General features: G+C 40.2%; 1 protein-coding gene across 8 annotated transcripts in view; it reads left to right on the top strand.

Annotated features, from left to right (window-relative positions):
* The window catches only part of rnf220a (ring finger protein 220a), a 135,006-nt gene that overhangs the window by 100,678 nt on the left and 7,689 nt on the right, over nucleotides 1–26,639 (top strand). For 2 of the 8 annotated variants that reach the window (XM_056239490.1, XM_056239487.1), the window contains exons 5-12: nucleotides 666–708; nucleotides 1,925–2,029; nucleotides 3,121–3,242; nucleotides 3,910–4,036; nucleotides 13,126–13,222; nucleotides 13,332–13,418; nucleotides 13,517–13,572; nucleotides 15,448–15,547. In XM_056239490.1, the coding sequence (XP_056095465.1) occupies nucleotides 666–708; nucleotides 1,925–2,029; nucleotides 3,121–3,242; nucleotides 3,910–4,036; nucleotides 13,126–13,222; nucleotides 13,332–13,418; nucleotides 13,517–13,572; nucleotides 15,448–15,547 (737 nt within the window). Of the gene's footprint in view, nucleotides 1–287; nucleotides 516–665; nucleotides 709–1,924; nucleotides 2,030–3,120; nucleotides 3,243–3,909; nucleotides 4,037–13,125; nucleotides 13,223–13,331; nucleotides 13,419–13,516; nucleotides 13,573–15,447; nucleotides 15,548–26,639 lie in introns of those variants that run through there. The other 6 variants (XM_056239493.1, XM_056239491.1, XM_056239492.1 and 3 more) reach the window with 4 other exon arrangements.

The following is a 26,639-nucleotide window of genomic DNA, read 5'->3' as shown; positions in this document are numbered from 1 at the left end:
CCCTCAATCAGTTACACACGTTTCATATCTTACAAGAAAATTACAATTAGAAATGCAATGCTCAAAAGAGAAAAGGTTATTTATATAATTCATCTCACAATCATGCAATTTCTCAAAAAAATACCTTTTTTTTTATTAAAGTGATTGCGGGTTCGATTTCAAGCCAGGAGAGTTTGTTGAGACCTAAATGAACAGCACAGATCATCATATGTGTCATTTAAATGCTGCTGCGCCCCAGTGGCGAAAGACGGAACTGCACTAGTCGCAACTTTTGACTCTGACGTGATGGTCACATGACCGGTAGCAGTATGGCGGCGATGGCGCGCTGAAACGAACTGCACTAGTCAGCCTAACATTTTCAATCCGTATTCATCCTTCGTAAATTCATTATTGAGTCTCTTATCTGCGTTTTGAAGAAGAGTTATCCAGGCTTCATGCTTTAGTAAGCCAAATGAGTTTGTGGGGTTGTGGCGTTTGCCATGGAAGAGGAGTTGCAGAGCAATGGCAAGAGAGAAGTAGGTTTTGTTTACATTAAGACATCAGCGATGTGCTGCAGAATCCAGCGCAATCTAGTTATACGCGGATCATTAAAGCCCTCTTAAATAAATGATAAATACAGGTAAATGAATGACAGATTTTTCCCTGTTCTCTTTTTTCACCTGCAGACATTTTTACGAGTGCGAGCTAACAGGCAAACACGATTGAATGGTATGTATATTTTCACCCTGCAACAAGAGAATTTTGACTGTTTATGTGTACTATGACTGTTTATCTGTTGGCATATGCTTTTAAAAACGTAGTTATCATCCATTTAATGTTTTAATACTTTATATCAGTACAAATTGCTGTTATTATATGGAAAACTTTCATGCGTACTGATTACATGCAGTAATATTTGATGAAGATAATAGTCTTATTTGTTTAATTTAATATTTGAAGAACAGTTTTGTCATCATTTAAAACAAGAAGTATGATTAATCAATGTGTGTATGTGTACAACAAAATGCTGATAAATGTCAAAATCAGCTCATTATAAATACCTGACCACACAAGAAAATGTCAAAGAGCAAAATTGGAGTAATTTTGGTTAGACTGTATATAACCTTTTCCTGATAAAATAATACGGTTTTGCGGCATTTACATGACATTCTGCTCAGTGCGCATTACCTGATAACACTACATGCTCTGAAGACTCATCTTGTTGTGAGATCACAGTGAGTCTACTCATTTTGTATGGTTACCTGAACCCCCAAAAGCATACCAGTAGTCATTAGTCGGTGGGTGTGATGGATTCGCTGCACCCGTGAGGAGGGTTGGTGTGAGGTGGGAGCTCTCTGACCTGAGGCCAGTTGTTATTCTGGGTGTCAGTAACCGTCTGGCACGAATAAGGAGCTCCTCACCTCTCAGGGTGCATTAGCCAAATGCTCATCAGCACTGGTGTTTGTTATGTGGCCTTGCCAGAAGCTTGACATCCATGTCAACCTCAGCATCCATGCCATATAGTGGACGATTGAGTGATTTCTACAAGCCTAAGCTGTTCTACACCAAATGACGTGAATGTTTGTTTTTCACTTCTAATAAGTCAGCCAATTTAAAAGCACTTGTTTAGTGATGGTCATATTCCTTATATTCACTATTAAGCGAAGCTTCAAAGATTTAAAATGACACCTACTTTGTGTTGGTTAAGCAGGTGGTTAAGTAATATTAGTAGCACCCCCCCTCCCCCGCTTCGGATTTAAGAGGTTAACAATTAATTGATCGTTCATTTAAACAATGATCGATTATGGGAATTTATGTAAATGGACATGACTAGTTAGTATAGTTTGTAGTCAGTTGTGGCCACCTGTTTTTGCACTTCCCTTGACTGTAGCGCCTGCCCAAGCAGAGAATCTCCTTAACTCTTGGTTTTTTCATGTGTCAACAGTCGATGACCTCTGCTGGTGCAGGCGCTACGCCAAGGAAAGTTTCAAAAGCCCCCCAATCCCAGTGCCCAGAGGAGTGCCCCTAGCCCCTTGCTGCCTGCGGCATGGTAAGACCCCCTCCCCCCTTTATCGCAGCCGCAGGCACCGTAAGGGTAAATGGGGCTGCCTTTGTTTAAACCCGATCCCGTATTAATGTATATCACCTCTCATCTGAGACACTGTGATTTCAGAGTGAGGGGCCGGCTGGAAAAACTCTTGCCGTGCCTAATTAATCTGCCTTTTTTCCTTGCTATTTAATGACGCCCGTCTCCCCCACATTACCGTCAACGTGGCCGGTGCTTTTCTCTCTTCTCCCTCTCCTGGAGGTAATGGCAGAAGCTCTCGCCTCTCCTCCTCCAGTCCCCCTCGGCCCCATTCGCAATCACAGCCACCTAAAAATTAATGTCCCCACACGCCATTTGCAGTTAAGAAAAAGCGACAGAGACTTACGGCGCAATAGGCGCTGTTCTGCTGTGTTAAATTTCTAATTATGTGCTCGGGGAGGGGAGGGGGTAGAGCGAGACACCCAGAGAGATCCAAGCCCTGGCCGTTTCGTGCTCATCACCGATGTAACCAGGAGGAATTGGTGTCTGGGTACAAAGGTCTAATGGACAGAGTTCACCTCTGAGCCCTGTCACGTCACTGTCGTGTTTTGCAACCCATCTTTCTTCCCTCAGTAAAATCTGTGGCTAGAGATGCCTACTAGCCTTGAGCTAAGTCTGTAAAGGATCCTGATCTGTGTGGGCTTAATGCTACTCGCTCTTTTCGAATGCTCTTTTTTTTTTCCCGTCTTGACTCTGTGTGTGTCCAGTGATGTCCTTGGTCAGCCACATTAGCTGATGTTGTTCCCAGGTTTAATGTAAAAAAAATCTATAAATTTAGTCAAATAGAATACAAATATATAGTAATTTCAATTAAATATATATTAATTTAATATTTAATTAAAATTTTTATGTAAATACATATTTATTAGTAGAAAACCCAAAAATGTGGATTTAAGTGAAACATTTCTTTTTGGGGTTTTGCAGTAGTCGTGTTTATTTTATCATCACCTTTTCCACAGCTCAGTGCCAATATGGATTATTTTTGTGGTATTTATTATGGTCACTTTGCTCCATTGATTTATCACATGGTGTCTCTCTCTTCTCTTGTGCTGCAGCCCGGATTGGAAAGATGAAGCGCCGGAAGCCCGAGGATGGACAGGTATGTCCACTGTGCAGCGCCCCGCTGGCAGGGACAGAGGAGGAAATGAGTAGGCATGTGGAACAATGTCTGTTCAAGGTAGCTTCATAAACCCAGTGATCTGGGCCTCCAACCTCCTATAGAAGCTTTGGCCTTTCTGCCCTCACCTTTCCCTGGACATCAGCATCTGACAAAACACATACACATGATCAATTAGTTTCTTATGACTACTATCATGTTGTACTGCTACATGGATGTCCAGGGAAGAGTTGAAGGATTAGCTTTTTCCTGAAGTGTTCCTCCTCCTCCTCCTCTTTCTCTTCCGCCACTTTAGCAGATTTAGTTGGCAGTTTCGCCGTCCTGAACCTACTTTAGAGATATTCTACATTATTGTCCTTAGGCTTTGAGTTTATAAAACGGCTCAATGGAAACAGTTGTTCACACAGTCTGACTGGCTTCCCTTTTTAGCCATTTTAGTGGTTCAGGATGCAGCACTCGCCCTTTATATTATATAGCAGGTTCCTCTTAACCCATCTAATCCAGTAGTTCTTATGATACTAATGTACTCTTGGTGGTTGGATTCGGGTGTTCTGTTGCATGTGGTTTGATAGCTCCTAAAATTAGACATCATTAGAAGTTAGTGGATTTGAAAGCGCTACTTTGATTTCCTCTGATGTAGTCACACTTTGTGGTTTTGTCTTTTTATATTGAGTGGACCGATTGAAGTGTGTTGGTACATTTTTGATAAGTGGTTTTGTTCTCTCAGAGGGAAGGCGCAACAGAAGAGGATTCCGCGGATGTTGAAGGAGAGAATGGAACACGGTTTGAGGAGTACGAGTGGTGCGGACAGAAGAGGGTCCGAGCTACTACATTATTGGAGGGTGGTTTCAGAGGTAAGCGATTTTTGGCTTTTTAATGTTTTTGAAAATAGTTTCTTATGCTAAAGTAGAAATGGTAATATTGTGAAATATTTAAATTTAAAACTAAAATAATTTGAGAATAAATCGTTGTAATTAGGGGTGTAACGGTACATGTATTCGTGTTGAACCGTTTCGGTTCGAGGCTTCCGGTTCGGTACGCATACAAACCGAACGATTCCTTGGACCATTTTTTCCTGCCGACAAAATTCGCGCTGGCGCGATCACCACAACGTTGCGCAACATCAAATGGCAAGCGTAATGAAAGTGGAACGAAACTGCGCTACTCATTATGTGCTTCACGGGTCGTTTATCAGTTCGGACCAGCAACATCTGTGCAGCGCGAGCCGATCTCGATCAAGCGGCACTGTTACAACACAGCGCTAAGAGATCCAGTAAAGAAAACATTTGAATTCGCCACTGAAGTAATAACATCGCTGCGAGATCTACTGAGAAGGATTCACATTTCTCCGTTATTAACCGTAGATCTCTATTAGATCAAACAGCGCTGACGTGGAAACCAGGAGAAATATTGTGCCGTGAATGAACTAGTAATACTTTACGTTCACAGACCAGCAACATTCACCATGGATTTAATATAGTAACACTAACTGTAACCTTGGCTGGAATAGTGAAATACTTTCAAGTACTTCACACATCTTTTTCCAGCACTTCAAAACTCAAATAATATATAAATAAATATATATTTAAATGTTATTTTTAATGTGATGACCAAAACATTATTTGTTCATCCTTCAAAGATGACCCCCATTAATAAACCTGAAAGTTTCAAGATGTAGGAAAACACAGTTATTAAAAAATATTTTTTCTTTTAACAAATGGGAAATTTCTCTGGCATTTCTTTCTTTTTGCTGTATCGAAAACGTACCGAACCATGACTTTAAAACCGAGGTACGTACCGAACCGTGATTTTTGTGTACCGTTACACCCCTAGTTGTAATATGCTGATTTGGTGCTTAAGAAACATTTCTTATTTATTTTAATTGTGAAAACAGCTTAATATTTCAGGCCTGTACTCTAACTTTTCTGAACAATCATTGGCCAAACAGATGTTGAAAGTTTTGTAGCACAGGCCACACAATTACTAGCCTGATGTCGTCATACTCAGATTCTAGTCAGAATGTGAGTCTGATACTGCTCCATTGGGCTGTGATTATGGGGCGTGTTTCAACCTAACCAGGAAAGATAATGCCTCTGTCTGCACTCAATTGGATCGGCAAATGCCTTGATCGCGGTTCTCTGTTCCTCTTTTAAAATGAATGCGCTGTCTACATCTTCTATAACAGACGCGATGGCTGAATCTACACATCTAAATTCTCCAGCGGCAGCCATTCTTTATTGTAACGAATTCAACCCAAGCGCTCTTTGGTGACGTGGATGATTGCGTTACTGTTGATCATCTGTCCATCATCATATAAAGCCCACCCTGACAATTTGATTGGTCCGAACAGCTTTGGTTCGGGCATAGGCTACTTCATAGGCTACGTGCAGACCAAACTTCCCGACCTCAAATGTTGTGGGCGGGGCTAAGTTTGGCTGGCATCCAGACTACACAATTACAGCACTAGTATAAAATGCCGCTTACCATTTATGAAAACAACCATAAATAATGCTGTTCATCATGCATTCTATGTATATATGCTAATTATGTTATCAATCACATAAATAAATAGCATTTAGGAGTGGGTGATGTGACCAAAATATTTCGATTTTATATATATATATATATATATATATATATATATATATATATATTAGTTTAGTTTTTTATTATAGCATTGTTTGAGTTTATGGACCAAAATAAATAAAAGTCTCACACTCTAACAAAGAGAGCCCATTTGTCTTGTTCATATGGTATTTGGTATTGAGGTTTTTTTTCAGGAATCTTATTTGAAATGTTTGTAACAATGAAAGTGACTTGATCTTCTGTGAAAAATCATACTGACTACAAACTTTTGAATGGTAGTGTATATATTTGTGTGTGTATGTATATATATATATATATATATATATGTGTGTGTATATATTTATATTATATATATATATATATATATATATATATATGTGTGTGTATATAATATTTATATATATATATATATATATATATATATATACATACACAAGGTTGTCAAATAGCTGTCAAAGATCACTACGACCTTTAAACTGTTTAATGAGGGTACATTCATTTCATTCTCGATGTACCCCAAGATCAACCTGTTCAAGTGTGTTCATTTATAGGCTAGGCAGCTGTAGTCCAGACAAGGTGAGTTCTGGCAGGCCCTTCTCGGCCTTTACGGAGTCAAAGGAAAACACATTTAGCTGTGCAATTGACCCAACTCACCCAGTACAGAGATGTGTGTGAGAAAAATGGGCCGCTGACCCCTGGGCTTCCCCCGCTGCAGGAATGCAATTATAGCTCCCAACCTAACTTTGCTCACCTGGGACATTCTCTATCACATACACACTCGCTCCCTAAGACCCTTTTAGATGTGCTGCCACACTCATTGAAAGACTTTCCAGGGAATTCTAGTTGGTTCATAAATAATTTACCTCCTCAGATTATTTTTACACTTGGGAGGAAGTGTCAGTCATTCCTCCATACTTCAGATTTTTATCTTAGAACTTTCTCGATGTTGGATCAGTTATTTTGAAAGGGGTTTATTTCTTCGGTTAAGTTTGTGGAGTTGGCACTTTAAGTGCTAAGTGAATGCCTATCAAAAACGTCTCTGTTTCCCCCCTCACTGTCCTTTTCATATTTAGAAAAGGAGTTGGTTTCCTCCCTCAGTGGTCTTTTGTAAACTGCTGCACTCTTAAATGGAAAGGCTGTTCGATCCCAAGCAAAGAACAGATTGCAAAGCTGTGTGGCTTAAGAAAAGAAACGGAGTTGCTCCTCTAACGCCCGGCTAGACAGACGGTGGCCCAGATCAATTCTGCATGTGTCTGTACAGAAGCTCTCCTGCCCTTTATCTTCAGCACAGGCACCGGTGTAATGGCGATAGAGGGGGGACCTGGTGAGAAGTGACTCGGTGGCCCAGGGGCCACTTGAAAGCTCCCACCAGGATACTCAGAAGGTGGATTTTGCCTTGAAAGCTCAGCTGAAGTCCTCAAGCATTCAATCGGCCTGCATTGCAGAATCCCTCCAGCCCAGGGGGAGCTAGACTGAGGGGGGTGGGGGGCTTGAAAGGGGTCTTCAATGGGATAAGAGGGCTATCGTCTCTGAAGCACCAGCCCCTCTCCCTCTTTGAGGACCTAGGAAAAAAGCAGTGAGGAAATGCTTTAAACCGAACAAAAAGAGCATGATAAGGGAAAAGAGAGACCAAGAGGAAGAGAGAAATCGAAGAGGATCAGTTTGTGGTGGAGGCCCGTAAGGCCTCCTGTGTCTGTGGCTTAGCAGGGCTGTTGTGCTGATGAAGAGATAGCGATGGCAGTCACAGGCAGAGATGGAAGAGATTTGGTGCAGTCAGGAAAGAAGAACAGAGGCCCGTCGCTCGTCTTTGTAAAGAACCTTGAGAGATGGCTACTTTGAGCCCCCTCCCTGGCAGGCATACATGGTAAATGCCATCCTGATTGGATGAACTCTGACCTGCGACACATACTGCGAAAGGCTGATAGATGTCATGGCAACGTGGTGGAGGAGAGGCCATGTTTCATGTCCTGTTTCTGTGGGATCTCTACGTCCCCTTTCTTAGCCACGACATGAGACGCGTGTCTCGAGTGACATATGTAGATTAGCACTTAACAATCATGGCATATGTAAATCAGCTTGTAAAATGTGACCCAACAAGGAAAAACGTGTTTTATGCATGTGACGACTTAACATTTAAAGGGATACAGGGTCTTCTTTGAATGTGACACATTGCAAATGGACATTATCTTGCGAAGTATTGCAGAGGAAGAATTTTCTTATTCATCCAGTGTATGTCGTGAAGAAGAAGAGTAAGCTTACGTCCCAGGCGCTGCTGGGCAAAGAGGCAGTCCGATGGTGTGCATAATTTGACTGAGAGGCAGTTAGAGTGGCACTGACCTTTTCGGCACAGATTAGATTGCCTGCCAAGACCGCTTAACTGTAGCCCCGGCTTTCACAGTCAGGCACACTTACAACACTGCTTGGGTAGTTATACACCATTCAGGTTGCTGTTTTAAAGTTGTATTTGGCTGAGAAGGTGTGCCCTGCTTTTTTCAGTCTGCCTGGGTTTCGTCAGTGTCCGCACCAAAGTGGACATTCTTCCTGTCAGTGCTGAATCAATGCTACATGACATCCGTCCTGCCCTGTTTCTAGCGAAGCATTAGCCGGGATCCTTAGGCTGATCAATTGATTAAATTAACAGTGAATTTTTTTTTCTTTTTTTTTTCTCTTGACTACTTATGGCCATATCTTCCTCTGTTGTGACCACTAATGGTGGGCAGGCCAATGTTTATTAGTTTTTTTCTCTATCCTGTTTGGCTTTCTTTGCAGCTTGTCAACAATGTACTAATGAAATGTTCACCATCATTTACAGATTATGATCTTTTATTTTTGTCTGACTCTGCTTTTTACTAGGGATGTGCACGAATATTCGAATTTTCGATCTGTAATTATTATTCGAAAAATAAAATACTATTCGAATTTTATCGAATTTATGAAGCCGTAGCCTAAATGCTTTGCTGGCCGTAAATGCAGTGAATCCCTGATAAATCCCAAGCACTAACTCGCAGTTATAACTAAATCCTCTGGGTGGCGCTGTGGTGCGTGTTTAACAAGTTGTTTGTATTTGATCACATAATGTCGTCGTCGTCTGCCTCGCGAAGTTTGGAATTAGACTACTAGTTGAAAATTATGTTACTAAATGATCTTACAGAAGGGAATTACTTTTGATCAAATGAATTAATTAATCTGAGTTATAATATCATCAACACAATGAGAAATCACATGAAATCCAAACACCAGGCGACTGAGGAAAGACAGCTGTCCATCACTACGACTCCAGGTAAGCGCAGCTGTAGCGTGCGTGATCCGAGAGATGATAACTTATCTAATAGCAAAATTATTTTTTTAGACATATACTTCCCTTAAGTTTCATTGAGAGAGACACGTTTAAGAACAGAAAACGCATAGTGCTGTTAGAAACTTATAACACCGTGACCGTTTGTGTCTCTGAATCGTCTGTCAGTGCAGCGCGTTTTCTCACTCGAGCATAGCACTAAATTGCTGGTGGCGCCCCTGCATGTGGACATTATTGTTTTTCTCAACATAAACGTGAAACAATATACACGATAATTAGGGGTGTAAATCGGACAGTTCATCACGATACGATTCGATATCGATTCTCTTAGCCAGCGATATGATTTTTGCCGATACTTCAGAAAATTCTTTGATACGATTCGATTACGATTCGATTCATGGCTATATCGATCGATTAATCGATATTTAGATATTTTGTGCCACTTTACACAACCAGTTACATTTTTATTAACTCACAAATACAACCAAAAGATATATAACATGAATGTTTAATTAAACACTTATTAAACACCAATTGCACCCTCTTTCCCAATTTTGGGACATTTACAACAACACAACAAAAATTGAAAAAAGAAAGAAAGAAAGAAAAGTAAATAATGGATAAAATCAATCAAGCTTATGGCAACAGTCAAAGTCTTTTCCAGTCTTCCAGTCTTTTGTGCAAACATGTGCAATAGTGCAAATAACTGAGGTACTCTAGTTGTAAAAAAAAAACTCTTTTGGAGTTGTCTGGGCGAAAAAGTTCTTCATCGGGGGTGAAAGAGGCTGTTTTTCGTCTGCCAAATTACTCTCCTCAATTCCATGTTTCCTTTTTAGATGCTGACAAGTTTGTATTATTTCCCGAGTATTTTAGCTGGCACTGGCAATGTGTACACATAACATGGGTTTTATTTACCTGACCATCTGTTTTGGAAAATAGTACAAAATGTTTCCAAACCCACGATTTGCGTCCGACAGCAGTCACAACATTTTCTGCGTCTGTCTTTTCGCTGCTACAACTGCTTTGTTGCTGCATCTCATTCGCAATCCGACACACACAACAAGTGACAGCCAGTAACGTTATGGTGAGAAAAAGAAAATTACATTTTTCATTTCATTGCGTTTTGGCGGAAATGACGGATGTTACGTGAGGACGTGGAGAGACTGTTAAAATAAAGGTACCTCATAATCGATATTTTGCGTGTGGCATCGATGCATCGTATCGTAAGACGTTTGATGCTTGAGCTTAAATCCTTTTGTTATTTATATTTTGTTTACACATAGGCCAACTGTTTAATGTTTTCAACTAAAAGAAAACTTTAACATATATTGTAAGCTTGTTGTGCATTGCCTTATCGTAAGCTTGTTAAGAAATGGTGACAAAAACTTTTTGAAAAATGTACTTAAAAAATAACGTCTTTTTCGTTAAATGTCATTTAAATAGGCTAAACGAATATTCGAATGCATTATTTTTGAAAAATGCCCATCCCTACTTTTTACCCAACTTCAGAGGGGTGGGAGGGTTATCTTTAGAATACTGAAACTATTTCCAGGCTAGAATGAGGCGTGTTGATCACAGTTCATGTTTTAATGTGGTCGCACATATATTCTTTCTCTTCAGTGCCACAATTTATTAAAGCTTACCCTTACCTAAATACTATAAAACATGCACCATGTTACACTACACTACTGGTTAGTAAGATTTTTTTATTTTTTTATTAATACTTTAATTCAGTAAAGATGCATTAAATTAATCAAAAGTGACAGTAAAGACTATAATAATGTAATATTATGTATATAATAAAAGAGATTATTTCAAATAAATGCTGTTAGTTTGATCTTTCTATTTTTATTTATATCAAAGAGTCCCCAAACTTTTGAATGGTAGTATTATTTTTAGTAGTACCTTTACAATGTTTCTCAATAATTTAATTAATTCTAGTGTGTTATCAATGGACAGACAGTCTCACAAGTGCAAGTTAAATGAATAGACACCCATGTTTAGTTTAAGTTATTGTTGACTAGGGATGGGAATTGATAAGAATTTAATGATTCCGATTCCATTATTGATAGTGCTTATTGATTTGATTCCTTATCTATTCTCTTATCGATTCTCATTGGGTGAGGTAATAAGTACAAATTTGTTTGTTTGCATTAACTCGCTTTAATATCTGATCAGAAGACACACCACAGAGTATACACAAATTATGTGTAGCAACCTCAGAACAAACCTAAAAGTAGGTGAGCTACTTCTCAAAGTAAAGTCCAGGGACCCATAGTCTAGGGCAGTGTTTCTCAACCAGTATGCCATGGCACGCTAGTGTGTGCCTTGAAAGATTAACAAGAAGAGTGCCTTAGGATTAGGAAATTGTTAATTTTCACATTCATTGGTCCAGACAAAAAAATAAATAAAACTGCCATTTATGTGCCATGAAAAATAAAGACACAGACTGAAAACAGTCAAGGAAGAGCTTGTGCCATTTGGAATATTAACAGTGCTCATTTGGATTCAACCTGAAACAAAATTCAACTGACATAAAAAATACAAAGAAGTCTTCTGTAAAGACCACAACTATCAACTTATGAATGAAATGGCGCTCACATTAACTAAGTAGAGTTTAAAGTTACCTTCGGCATTAATAACAGATGGCGTCCCGTTAGCTCCGCTGCTGCTTGACTTAACTTGTGTCGCTAAGTAGTGTTAGTGTATCAAACACGTGACAGTCCTGCAAATGTATTGCATGCTGTGTGGCCAAATGTTTCTGCATATTGGAGGTAGTTCCCCCCCCCCCTTTGACGAAATGGAAATTTTACAAGTGTTGCAAGTGACCGTATTGTCGTCTTTTCGCGTGAAATTTAACCAAACTTTAGAGTGCTTCTGCCTCGATGCGATTTGCTGCGTTCTGAACCAAAACAATGCAGCGCGTGTGTGACGTCATGACGCATTTGCAACGAGTGGAACCGATAAGCGGAATTGTTAAGCAGGCATGCTAACGGTTCCAGGGAATCGATTCACTGGGCACCGGTTCTGAAGAAGAACCGGTTCTCGGTTGTTGACAGTAATGTACATGTACGTTACATGTACAGTAATGTTCAACTGTCCTTGGTAACGTACAATCAGAACCCTAATTCTATGTGCAACCAGCTTGGATTTATGTAGCTCAGCTATTGTTCGCATATACCTCTGCAGTCACAGGGACCAAATAAAACTTAAAAGGTCCCTTTTATTTGATCACTAAAAACCATCGGCACATTGTAAAAAGGGCAAACATTTGTGATCCATTTTATCCCTACTCTGCCTCTTTTAGATCCCTTTACGGAGAGGAGGAGAGACAGATCACGACCACCACATCCACTTTCATTCCTCCTCTTCTTCGTCAGTGTCTTACACTCTCCCTGAAGGTTGTAGTTAGCCACTCCACACTGTGCAGTAGTCATCATGTGTCGTAGCACTTTGCGGAATGAGAGGAAGCACCGTTCACCACTTCCATTTCCTACCTTAGCTCCTCATCCGTGACACCCTGTTCTCCAGCGGTGCCCTGACATCCTTCCATCCGCCGCTGAGGAGCCTGGCCCGCTCCAGCCTTTCTCGGCTCAATCAGACTCTGGGTCTCTGTGGGCTGCTCCCACCCTTCAGGCTGCTGCCGATCCAAACTGTCCCTAACCAGAACTGAAGGACCCAGTCAGCCGGCAGCAGGAGTTTGTCTGTGTGCTCATCACTGGATTTATAGAAGTGCCACTCAGACTGCACGCCCCAGTGCTCAGGACCCACACCCTGACAGGCACCTGACACAACTCCCATTCAGGCTGTCTCTGATGCCTCCATCTGGGCCCAAAGCACCAGGTTCCTGGGTTGTCTGCTGTAATCTGCTCCTGCTAATAGCTAGAACAGGCCTTCTTAATTGGTGTTTTTCTGGCATAACAAAACTGTCCTGGATTGGGTCAGTTACAGATAGAGATGGTTGCTAGTGACAGGAGATGTATTGTAACATAATGAATATGATAGAATTTAAACCTAAATTCCATTTACTGAATACTATTATTCCTCTCCTCCCTCTTTTAGGAACAGGCTTTGCCATGTGTAGCACGAAGGAGAGCCATGACAGCGATGCAGACCTGGATGTAGATGGAGATGACACACTGGAGTACGGCAAAGCCCAGTATCCTTGTTCATTCACCAGGAGACGTCTTGCTCTTCAGTGGTGGTGTAGTGTGCACAGAAACAGTAACTGAAATTAGATGCAGTTGTTCCTTAATTCAAGGTTTCAGGTACACTGAGGCAGACATCATTCCTTGCTCTGGAGAGGACCAGGGAGAGGCCAAAGAACGTGAGGCACTGCGTGGAGCCGTTTTGAAGTAAGCTGGCCTTCACTGAGATGATTTCATCACAGACTTTAAAATGATAAATAATAACTATATGCCTGGCCCTTACAATCAATTTCTTTTTCTCTAAGTGGTGGCGTGCCGTCCAATAGAATAACATCTGAGTTCTCCAAATGGGCCAGTGATGGTGAGTTGGCCTTTTTGTATGGTGTACTTATCTTTTTCTCCACAATTGGAAAGCCTGGAGATATCAGACAATTGTGACCTGATCCAGCAAAATGAGTCACAGTGACACAAATTTAAAAAATTGAGATTTTGGTATTAATGGAAAGAGGAGACCATAAGCTTTCAATTGATATCCTAGTCAAAGTCATACCTTGAATGGTTGTAAAGATATACACATTTGAATTATGGTCGTCTGCCCTCTTTTTCCAATTGAAAACCTGAGAAAATCGCTTTTAAAGTTTTTTGCCCGTTTTTTGTTGATATCTTTCAAAATCCATTACATTTAAAGGGATAAACTATTTATTTTACAGCTTAATTTGACCAAAGACATTCATATATAATGCTATTAAACCAGGCTGAAGCTCAAATTATTTTAAAAGTTTTTATTTGTATAAATAATTTAACAGTAGCCCTACCTTTTACAAAAATGTACTAAAATCAGAAAGATTGAACAGAGGTGCTACATTTTTGCTTGAGAGAGAGGGTGTGTGTGTGTGTGTGTGTGTGTGTGTGTGTGTGTGTGTGTGTGTGTGAGAGAGAGAGAGAAAGTGAGAGGCAGAGAGACAAGGAAACAGAGATCAAATAATGCTAGTCTATGCAATCATATCTTAGTGTAGGCTAGTTGACAATAACAGCGTAACAAATTCATAACGGAGATACCAACAGTTAAATATTGGATTAATCAAACACATTGTAATGGATTCTGCTTGCAGATAAATAGCTACACTCATTCACATTTGTCAATCACGCGTGCACACTACGAAACTTCCGTTATATAAAAACAATCGTAAGTTTTTCGCATCCGTAGCAAGCAGTTTGAATGGTGTTTTGACAATTCAGAGCCACCGAATCAATACGAAAAAACGCATACGAAAAAAACGCGGACTCAGTGTGCAATGGCCAGGGGGCTTGATGACGCTTTGGCAACTTTGCTCGCTTTTGACAGCGACATTTCTCAAATTAATCATATTTAATCTTTCTGAGGAGATCTGCTAGCTTGTTTATTACACAGAGCGCTTGCTGCGAGTCTTGACAGGAGGGTGGCTGGACCAATCGCGTGCCGGTCAGTCGAAACGGCTTCCCATCGACAAATGATCAGCATTTGTGTAGATTTCTAAGCTTTTTGATTGGTTCTATACAACGTGTAACACCATTAAAGTGCAGAGATAGTGACGTTTCAGGGGATACCCGGGAAATGCTCAGAGGTGACGAGAGGAGTTGAGAAAAGCAATGTTCATTTTCAGCGAATTTAGTAAAACTTTGTACACTTTAATAGTAATTTAAATACCTTTACTCAATTATCTGGACTACGAAACTTTGGGAGATTATTTTTGAATGTCTGTTCTTTGAAATTAGCAACAAAAAAAAAATCTATTATTTCATTGTTTTTCCACATAATCGGCCCATATCTTAAAAATAGAACGTTGCGACTTCCGACTCATTTCGCCAGATCGGGTCACAATTAGAAAATTGGCATTTTCAGGTCTGGAAAAGTCAAGGAAATTAATATGATCTTAAAGTGTCTCTTATATATACAGTGTGTGTGTGCATATATATATATCAGATTGGTGAGCATAAGAAACTGCTTTCAAAAACATTTTTTTAAAAACGGTAAGAATAGGCATTTTTCTAGTTGTGCTCTAAAATATTTAATCCACTGGAAATTGCTGTTTAAGTTCAGTCTCTATAAATTATTTTTATTTAAAAAATCTCAACTAAAAAAGATGTATAGGAACCTTTTTTGTCTATATATTCGAGTTGGATTGATATAGAATTAAATTTAGCCTTTGTTGGCCCTTATTCAAATTTATGCTCTGTTTGTCTCTATTTTTTGCAGAAATGCCGTCGACCAGTAATGGTGAGAGCAGCAAACAGGAGCCCAGTTCTTCATCTTCGTCCTCCACACCAAGGACCTGTAAAAACAGTGAGATAGAGAAGTGAGTACAAACACACACCTGTCCGCAGTGGCAGTGTGTTTGCTGGTGTATTGGGGTGAGATTAGTTTGTGTAGGGACTGCAAGATCATAAATGATGCATTTAGTGTGCTCATCTCTCTGGAGCATGCTTGATCACAGGGAGTGGTCCACAGTATTGATCCCAGGCAGCTGAGCCTTGTCTGGCCCTGACTCGTCGCGAATGCTAATATCCCTTTAGCCATTTCCATACTACAGATTTACGCTGTAAGAATTGTGCAATATGTATCTCTTATTGCAAGAAGTGAAAGGAAGTTTTTACCTTTATGGAGGGATTTTTTTCCCCCTAAACTTATTAAATGTGTCAAGTTCAAATGTCATATTCTTAAATTAAGTGAACAATCAAACAACAGAAGAACGCAGAGAAAGCTAGATGAATCCCTACACTCCACTGAAAGTGAAGATGGAGGAATTTTAGCAGGCTGCCTAGATAAAGAGACATTGGAATAACCTGAGTGGGTGAAAGGCTGGCGCCTGTAATTCCCGCATTTCTGCGTCTTCATCCATATTCCCAGACAACTGCTCCCGCTAAACTCTCCTCCCTCTTGTACGCGGGGGCCCAGTCCCCCTGAATGGGTAATTGGGGTCAGAGTGCAGCTCCTCGTAGAAGAGGAGCTTATTGCCACGGTGGTGGTGCGTCTGTCCTCTCTCCTGTCTCGATCTCCCCCTGCTGTCTAGAGCCGGTTTAGGGTCAACGCACTAGCCACACTCTGCCTACCCAATAGCACAGCTGTCAGTCCACATGACCTGTGTCTTGTCTCTATCCTTGTTTAATCCCACTATGCAGGATTGTCCAGGGCATTGCCAGTTTTAAATTTGTATTGTTGAATTTAACAAAAGTGCTCATGATTTTCAACCCGGGGTATGTGTACCATAGGTTTAACAAAGCAAAATTGAAATTACCCCTATAAAACATAGTAAATGTGTAACTTTTGATTAAAGCTGCAGTCCGTAGCTTTTTTAAGTTAAAAATAATCCAAAATAATTATATAAAAAAAACGTATTCTGCCAGTGGTCAAAACTATCTGCTTGGCATATAGGGGTGGTTAATCTGTCTGATTTCCCGATTCGATTCGATTACGATTATTGAAGTCCCGATTCGATTACAGTCGATTTTCGATTATTAACGATTCTCGGTTAGTGATTGATTTTCCATTTCACAACAGTAAATGAAAATACACTACAAAGTGATTGCAGTAAAAAAAAGTCAGCTGCTGAATTACTTAACTCTTTTATTGAGTAACAACAACTCAAAGCACTTTCTGTGTCGTGTATGTAGCTTATGTTCTGTAGAACATGAATACATCACATTGTGTTGTGACTCATCAAGTTGAACTAAACAATAACAAATAAATGAGAGGCTTATTTCCTTTAGGAAGTAGATCAGAACCAACATACTGTAGAAATTGGACAATTTTCTTCTAGAAAGACAAGGTGTTGTTCAGGTGGAGGAAGACTGCAGGTTGCAGTCGAAACATGTCAAGGTAAAGAAAAAGTTTTTTCTCCACCTGAACACCTTGTCTTTCTAGAAGAAAATTGTCCAATTTAATCATTAAGAAGACAAAATGAACATTTTTGAACAGCTTACTGTAGCTTCAGCTTATATACTGTACTGTAGAACACAGTGACAAAATGCAACACACTAACTAGACAGGCCTTTATAATTTAGTGATATGTTGTTCTTTGAGTGTAGGCCTAGAGTCTCTAATCTCTAAAAATCTCCAAATGCTCGACGTGAAACTGCGGTCTTCCGTCCGACCTTTTACTATCGTGTCAATTGATTTTGATATGCGCGAGGGAGAGAGAGACCAAGACAGCGCTCGTGTTGTTTGAAGACGTGAGAGTGCGCGCGCGCGCGGCCGGGGCTCTCTCTCTCTCTCTCTCTCTCTCTCTCTGCTCGCGGCTGTCAAGCGCAGCAGTAATTTTTTTCTACATCACTCACCGATCAAAAAAGGCTTTGGCGGGACAAAAATGTGCTTTGGTGGCCATATGAAACGTGTCATATGGCTTCTCATATTTGTCGTGTTTTCCGAAATATTTTAGTTTTATTCCACAAAGCTTAAAAATAGTGTGGCTCTTGTCCAGCTCCTTTCCCCCCTTCAACTTCACAGAAGCCAAAATATTTCCACACTTTAGCTTTTAACGAGGAGGGTGTTTGGATATCACGCTCAGTCATCGCGTCTCTGTTATGTGCACAACACAGACGGTCCGGGCACTGCACTTCCGCGCTTCAGAGTTCCGTCAATATATTACGTTATTATAAATATATATATATATATATTTTTTTTTTAAATCGATTTTTGACATTTGCGAATCGATTCAGAATCGTCCACGTCCGCATCGCGATGCATCTAAGAATCGATTTTTTCCCCCACCCCTATTGCCATAGCTAGATTCAAAACAGTTAGCTTGTAATAATAATTTTAATTCCAGTGGTACTGGTGGGTTTCCGCGGGAAATTCGAGCATGTCTTTGCGTCATTACGTCACACCCGTACACATAAAGGAGTTTCGGCTAGCCGGCTATACTGCGCGTGACGAGATGTTTAGATGTATAGGCTTTTCTCGCAGCACTTTACATAATTAAACTTATGGCATCCAGAAAGATCCAAACAACAATCATCAGTGTCAACTGGAGATTCAGCAGTTTTAAAACCCAAAAGACTTCGTACTTCGGATTTAAGGTGGCTAGAGAAAGAGAAAGAAACCGTCTCATGCGAACACAAGGATTTAAACATCGGCGGGGCTTTTGAAAAGTGCGTGAACTCCGTGTTTTGAAGGGGTTCAAAACGGAAGAAGAGACGGCTTTTTTCTGCTGAACAAGTAAGTTAAGACATTTCAATAGTTCAATCGTGTAACAGTACGTTTTCTTAATTCACACAGTTATGGAGTTTCCTTTGTTGTGCCTTTCTCGTTTTGCTATTATGGAGAATATGAATTCTGAACTACGCAGGTAGCTGCTAACCATAAAACACATTAAATTTAACATTAGTCACGCAATGCTGATGTTGTTAACATGAACAATTTGAGAACAAAGTAGGCTATAATTTGCACGGTTGCTGTAAATCGCGTTGATTAAATCTAACGAAGCTTATCATGTCGAATGCTTTTTCCCCCTTAGTTGGTCAGAACAAAAATGGATGTTACTTACTTGTTCAGAAGACATTTTCTTATGAAAATTCTTATGTTGGTCAAACTTTCAAAAAGTGAATCTGTGATTCTGTATGACAGTATCCACACAGCGCGGTGACTGACAGCACCACTCGCCTCAAAACACTGTGTTCATCCGCGCTGTTTCATGCCGATTTACAACCCACGTAAAGATGATAATTCCGCGAATCACTGCAGTTACAGATTTCGAACAGAGAGATGGCGACAAAGAGGAAAAGCTACGGACTGCAGCTTTAATTTTGATAAATTAATATAGATTTTTTTTGTTTGTTTGTGTGGTTGACACTTTTAGCAGACTATTTTAGATTTGTATGTAATAATTTAGATTTTATTTCAGTACTATTTGTTACTTTGATTTATACAAAGATATTCATTTTCTATCATACCGTTTAGTTTAGTTTCTGTATTTAATTCTATTTTTATTTTGCTTGTATAATGTCTTTTTATGAGATTTGATTTATTTTTACTTTTTCACACTCTTTATTTGTTTGTTTATAAAAAAAATCCTAAACATTTCTTAAAGCCCCCCCCCCCCAAAAGACCATTCATTGTCTTCTCTATCTGTCTGTTTTCTCCTCTGAGCCCTCTTCTCTAGGGAGAGACTTCTAGTGTAGCTGAATCAATCTTGTGCGGGCGGCCATCACTGGTCCCCATATTAAATATCAGGGGCGGATAACTGGTGAATAAGCGCAGCAGACCCGACACAATTGATTTTTCTCGTCAGCACATCGTGAGCACGTTCCTCTCACCCAACTCTAGTCAAGTGTGCATCTACGAATGACTTCATCTGTAGTACAAGCTTGATGTCAGCTCTGTCTGCAATTGAAATCGTTTGTTAACCACGTTTTCCACGACCTGCAGTTTAAGGCGTGACTTTGCACACTGTTGCTTGATAGGTTTGACTGAGTGTGTGGAAATGAATGTTAGTGAATGATGTTATGAACACTGTGTGTCTCTGTCCGAGCGTGGGTGTGTGAGTAGGAGGATGAAAATGGACAGAACGGGATTCGTAAGTGGAGTTGCAGGAGCGTGACAGCTTAGATTGATTCATTGCTTTCCTCCGTTGAGACTTTTTCTGTTTTGCCCTCCCTCTGCGTATAGCGCAGAGCACTAGGCAGCCGTTTAGACTAGCCATAGCATTGTATCGGGAAGCATTAAGTGTTTTAGCCGGCCGGGGTATGAATCACCGCAGCTGTTTGATGTCATAGAAAAGAGCGAGCAATGAGCGCAACCCACCCGCCACCCGTTTTATTAGCTTAGCTCTTAGCTCCAGACGTGACACACACTCGTTTATTTAATATCGCCCGCAATATTTTTCCCAGTCTGTGCCCGTCCTTCTCGGCCCTCCATCTGAATCTATCCATCTCTCCGCGACAGTAGAGCCCTCTCTTCCGAAGAGCACCTCTCCTTTCTCCTTCTGCTGATTTGATAAGGTATCACAGGATGTTACGTGATATTGTCTTATGAAAGGGGCCAGGGAGATAAATCTCAATGATGATGTCATTAATCAAATACTGAGGGGTCATGAGAAGGGGGAGGGAGGTGTATTAACTCTTTCCTGGCTGAAACAAATAGCAGTTGTTGTAGCTTTTGAGGTTATACTTAGGGCTGGGCGATATGGCAAAAATCTCATATCACGATTTTTTTCAGGAAAATCACGATTTTATCACGATTCTTTTTTATGTTGGTCTTACTATTTTGCAAGTGGCTGAGCATTACAGCCAAACTAATGTCCCTATTTTAAAAAAGCTTTATAGGTAACAAAATATAAAAAAAAAAAAAAGAATGGCAGACATTTAGGCCAAAGTGGCGAAAATAAAAATCTTTGCCATTATTTTCTTTGTTATTAAAAATTAAGAACAAAGATACACAACTTAATATACAAATGAAATAAACAGTGCTCTATTTTTTCAACTACAGTAGGTGTATTTAACAGTAGCATTGAAGAAAGTAATTAGGCTAAATGAACAAATACAAAAATAAAACAACATAGACTTCACTGTATAAATTATACATTGATTCTTATTAAAGCATTTATTAAAGTTCTCAGTCAAGAGCAGTGAGGGATTTCCTCTTTGTGTTTTGTTGTTTTATTAACATTAAAGGTAGCCTGACTTCGTCATACTCATATTCTAGTCAGAATGTGAGTCTGATACTGCTCCATAGGTAGGGTTGGGTACCGAAACTCGGTGCCAATAGGGAACCGGTTCCGACGTAAACGGTAGTAACCAGACCGAATAAGAACGAAAATTTCGGTGCCTAACTTCATTAGGCACACACGCACACACACAAGGTCTCTCGCTCTCTCTCTCTCTCCGCCGTGCGTGTGCTACACAGTTTGGAGCACAGTCTCTTCTGTCTCGCAAGCGCGCTCTTTCTCACAAGGTTTGGCTGCATTTCACGTGTAAAATTACGTGTCAGAACGCCCTCTGGGTGTGCCGATAGTCTGAATCCCATATAGAATCAAGCCAATTCATTGGCTGATGGCGCGGGCGCCGCATCGACGCACTTACGTCGTCATACTATGTTGGCGCGCGCGCGCCATCTGCTCCTCAGATTTCTCTGCCGAAAAAGGAAGCTGGTCGGCAGCGTCTCGTTCCCTATTGAGAGAACATAGGTTACACCAGTAACCAGAGATGTTCTCTTTCATAGGTTCACTCAACGCTGCGTAGCTAAGAAGCAGTGGATTTGTAGGCTGCTGTATCACGTGCCGCTTGAACTGACGCGCTACAGCGATCTGTCACATTTCAAAGAGCCAAAACGTTATTTATTGTGTGAATCTCGTAAAAATATTGACAGAATCTGACAGCTGTGGATTTGTTCCATATCAAAAGTAACCTTCTCTGTCTTGTCTGTCCGTGTCCTCTTTGTCCGCGATTTTTCTGTGTGAAAAGGGTCATTTGCGTGAGTCTCACGGTCAATGCGTGAGAGTTGGCAGCTCTGCCTGCTAGTAATCTCTATTAATCTCCAGTATTATTACATTGTTTGATACAATATTGTTTCATTTGATATTATGTAAATATGAATTTTTATTTTATATTGGTTTTATTATTACCATATGTTACTTGTATTTATATTGTTTAAAGATTTAAGTTAATATTGTGTCCAGTTTGGCCCTGTAAATTAAAGGGTATTATTTTTTGATAAAGTGTGTGTGGTTTCATTTTCTTAAGTACCGATTTAAGAACCGTTTAAGCACCGGAACCGTTTAAAAAATACCGAGTAGGTACTGGAATCGGATAAAACCCAAACGATACCCAACCCTATCCATAGGGCTTTGATTATGAGGCGTGTCTTAACCGAACCAGGAAAAAAAAACTCTGCACTCAATTGGATAGACCTACAACCAATGAGAGCAACGCAGTAAGTCAACTACTTTGCATAGCACAGTTGTCAACTACAGAACTCAAATGCACGCACGCTGGAAAAAGTAAAATAACGAGTGTTGCTTCTTTTACTTGGTCCTCTATGAGTGCGCCCAAAGGAGAAACCACAACGACCACAGGGTTTTCATTGCGTCCCATCTTCTTAGTGACCATCGGAGCCAGCTGATAAATTAAACTTTTGCCGAATCCCGTAGGAAGGACGGCAAACACATCTTTCCGATCGACAAATGCCTTGATTGCAGTTCTCTGTTCGTCTATTAAAATGAATGCGCTGTCAATTTCTTTTACAACAGACGCGATAGCGGAATCTACACATCTCAGTTCTCCAGCGGCAGTCATCTCTGAGGGAAACCAGTTGAGCGCTCTTTGATAACGTGATGATTATGTCCTTACAGATCATCTGTCCATCATCGTATAAAGCCCGCCCTGGCAATTTGATTGGCCCGAACATTTTTTGACTGATCATAATTACTCCTCAATGGAGCGAGTCCAGACCGAACTTCCCGACCAAAAAATGTTGTGGGCGGGGTTCGGGCTGGCATCCAGGTTACATTAAAGGTATAGTTCTCCCAAAAATTTAAATTGTCATCATTTACTCTCTCAAGTTGTTTTAAACCCAAATAAATGTCTTTCTTCTGTTGAAAATAAGTTATTTGGAAGAATGTGGCTAACCAAACAGTTGATGTCTTGTATGTTTATTGTATTTATTATATTTTTGTATTTTATGTGAAACTTTTATTGCGGCCTTCTTGGCCAGGGCTCCTTCGTAAAAGAGACTTGTTCTCAATGGACTTCCCTGGTTAAATAAGGGTTAAATAAATAAAATGTACCCCAGTGACTTCCATAGTCTATTTCCTACTATGGAAATCAATGGGGACCAGCAACTGTTTGGTTAGCCACACTCTTCAAAATATCTTCTTTTGTGTTCAGCACAAGAAAGAAATAGGTTGGTTTCACGTGACGTCACGCTGCAGCATCGTGAGAGCGCGAAAATTCAGATGGAGGGCAGGAAGTGAAATAGCTGAGGATCTGCCATCAATGTTTTGTGTAGTTTACGGTGGCTCCAATCATTCTAATCGAGAAAAGGGAAAGGGTTTTTATAGAGTACCAAAGATTGTCATTCATAAAGGTGAGAAATGTAAAAAGCTCACAGAACAACGCCGTAAAAAGTGGATTTTTAACGTAACGTTACGTCTGCGATTTGGGAGGAGCAGAGTCTGTTAATGCCGTGTCTCTGCAGCGACGGTATGTTAGCTAGCCAACGTGTTTTTTTGTGTCTGTGTTTATATAGCATTAGGTTGTCGTTCAGGGGATCAGTGGGAATGGGACATTAAATGATCAAGGTAAATTACTCAATACGGACTCTCCGCAACGGTTTCCTCCATAGACGTATTCTCCATGTTTACTTCCTGCCCTCCATCTGAAATCGCCCCACCTTCCCGTGTCATCATAATCACGTGACTGAAACCCAGCTATTAATACAGGTTTGGAACAACATTAGAGAGTGAATAATGACAGAATTTTTATTTTTGGGTGAACTATCTCTTTAGGGACAAGCGGCAGCATATTTACTATTAGGATACTGTCTCTTTAAGGGCAGCACGCGACGCGTCTAATATAAACGCATTTGACAAGCAGATTTTCTCTGTTTGCTTTCACTTTAGACATAACCAACTTTGTTTATGTAAACCTTGTGTGTATTTGACAGTATTAGCGCAATAAGACTCGAAAGATAACTTAGTCCAGTATCCAGGCGCTGTTAATAGACAGGCCTTTAGTGTCTGTGAGCTTCGGGTGTACGCGCTCAGAAAAGCGCATGTTAGAACAGCGCATCAGCACGTGTCGTGAATGACATGTTTAACCAGCAAGACTTTAAAGCACATGCAAATAATGAACTTTTGTGAATTGCAGTGTCATTGAGTGTAACTCTACCTCTGCGTTAACATGTGATGTGAATGTACGTCGCGTTGTACAGTATGTTGAGATGAAGGCGCCAGAACCGCAACTGATAGAATGCACGATACTACGGTATTTCTTCAAAAGCAGATTGTGGAGACATTTTAATCGTCCACGATCAAAAACCGTGTTATCGCACACCCCTAGTTATACTTGATATATTGGTAAAGCATAAAAAAAAAGCTTTTTCTTCATGGTGTGCGCCAAATAGATAAAGCATGCAAACTTACGGGAATGGCTGTGCCATTGTTTCATTTCCAATTTCCTGAAGTGAGGGGTCTTAATGTGAGTGAGCTTTAAAGAGGCCACATAAGGAGCTGAATCATTTCATTCCACTTCCAGCCTGAAAACAATCTCAAACCCCACTGTTTGTAAAACACATGCATTTCAATCTGCAATGAAAATGAGACTTGTCCCCTTTAGTTACAGTGATTCATTGTGGATGGTTTGTGTGTTGGAGTAAGAGGGTGAGCTTGTTTCTGTGTCGTGAGTTGTGTAAATTGTATACATGCGTATGTGTATTTGTAAGGCAGAGGGGGCTGATGAATTCTCCGAGCTCTCCTGTGCCCAGATGGGTAATGATCTCTGGGTACAGGGGTCGCCTCTTGTCTCCGCTCATTCCTCACATGATAAATGAGGGCTCCTATGCCACCCGTATGATCGCAGCCACATTTCATGCTCAACTTGAAGCAATGGAGCAGATTTCTGTGTACCTCCACAATAATCAAATTTTTTACAAATTCATTAGTGATGACTTGGTTATTTTGTTCTTCAATCCCTTTTCCCATTAGCCACATTTGTACTGTAGTATCAGCAATATCTCCAAACAAGAAACACATTTTAGTTTTAAGAAACACTAAAACAACAATTTATATATATGTGTGTATTTGTGAGTATTTGTAAAAGTAATTGTCATAATATTTAACATTTTCTACAAGTTTAGTATATTTAAGTTTTTTTTTTTATCAGAAGCTGTTATGCTCAATCAGCCTCTTGATTTAATGTATACACTGACCCTTACTATCTGATTGATTGTCAGCCAAGTGACTTTTTAAAGATCTCTCTGTATCTGTCTGTACTTGTAACTCATGTGTTCTCATGTCAGGCCATGTAGACCTATATATTAGACCGCCTTCTACAGTTAGGCTCAGCTCTGATAGAGACAGATGGTTACGGGGCAGGATAATGAAATGAAAAATAGCCTCACACTCAGTGCCGGGCCATAATGGCAGTGTGAGATAGCAGCAGAGGCTTCCTGTTTAAACTTGTGCATTTGTTGCTTTACAAATTAAAAATATACCTTTACAGAGAGTGATGCCTGTATAAAGTATTAGACTTGTCCATCATTGGCTTTAACATCCACATTGATTTTTAATATAATGGGTGAACCATTATAGACCACAGCTGTAGGTAAGCGGCATTATTAGTTTGGATGTCAGTCCTCATTGTGGTTTCCTTAGTAACTTAAATTCATAATTGAAAAGACATTATTCCTTCCCTAGGTGACGTCATTGGCATTATTCAGCCAGCACACTGCTGCAGAGCAGAGACGAGGCCTGTGTTTAATGTCTTTAAAACTTTCCCCAACACACTCAATAGGACCTTGATGATTTTCTGTTCTGAACTCACCCAGCCACCCCTCTCCAGGTTTTACACCTGCTTTCGTATTAAAACACAGCCCGGCTCTCTCCCCCAAACGATCTCTCCATCCATATAAAGACAGAGTAAAACCTTCTTTTATTACCAAAGGGAATTAAATAACTTTTAGAATGTGGTTTTCTATAAAGCACCACACAATGAATATTCATGCTGCAGCTGGTTGGGCATTACTTGGGGTAAAAGTTGTATTTTTTTTGTTGGGCTGGTGACGGCATACGGGCAAGTGAACCACAGCGATTTATGAAGCTGTTAAAGAAAAACAGCAGGCATAGAGCATGGTACACCTACTCTCCTGTCTGCTTTATAAGCATGCACGCTAATCAAGACTAAATGCTTTTTTACAAGCTGGCCACTAATAAGAAGAGATTTTAAACTTTATAGTCCCTGTGCGGATTGTAGGCTGCGGGGAATTGACCGTCCGGACAGCTCGCTCTCCTTATTCAAGGTCGTTGTCTTGTTGGTGCCTTTTTTGAGAGAGACCTAGATGAGGTTTAAGGTGACCTTGAGAAGATGCCTGGACTTCAGAGTTTTGTTAACATCTTCCTTAATGAAATAAAAATAAAAATTCACCCTATTCAACTTCAACTATTTTCTAAATGCATGTTATTGATCTTATTGTGATATGCATCCAAGCATGTCATAATTTGTAACATTTGTTTTGAACTCGTAATTCTTAATCAAAATGCCATAACTGGACATGCTGGACTTTTCCAGTCATTTAGTCTGCCTAAACCCTGCCCCTATCTTGCAAGTGACTGCAACTTTTGCCCCCATCCAATCAACAACTGATGAATTTAACCAAGTCCCCGCTCCACATTTTTTTGTTTTGTGATATTCTGCTTTATTCAGAAACATGTCACAATGTTGATTAAAAAAAAAAATCTG

The sequence above is a fragment of the Rhinichthys klamathensis genome, unplaced genomic scaffold, assembly GCF_029890125.1.
Source record: "Rhinichthys klamathensis goyatoka isolate OS25496 unplaced genomic scaffold, OSU_Roscu_1.1 h1tg000566l_1, whole genome shotgun sequence".
Classification (NCBI taxonomy): domain Eukaryota; kingdom Metazoa; phylum Chordata; class Actinopteri; order Cypriniformes; family Leuciscidae; genus Rhinichthys; species Rhinichthys klamathensis.
The sequence above is the reverse complement of the archived record's forward strand: the minus strand, read 5'-3'. Positions and strand labels throughout refer to the sequence as shown.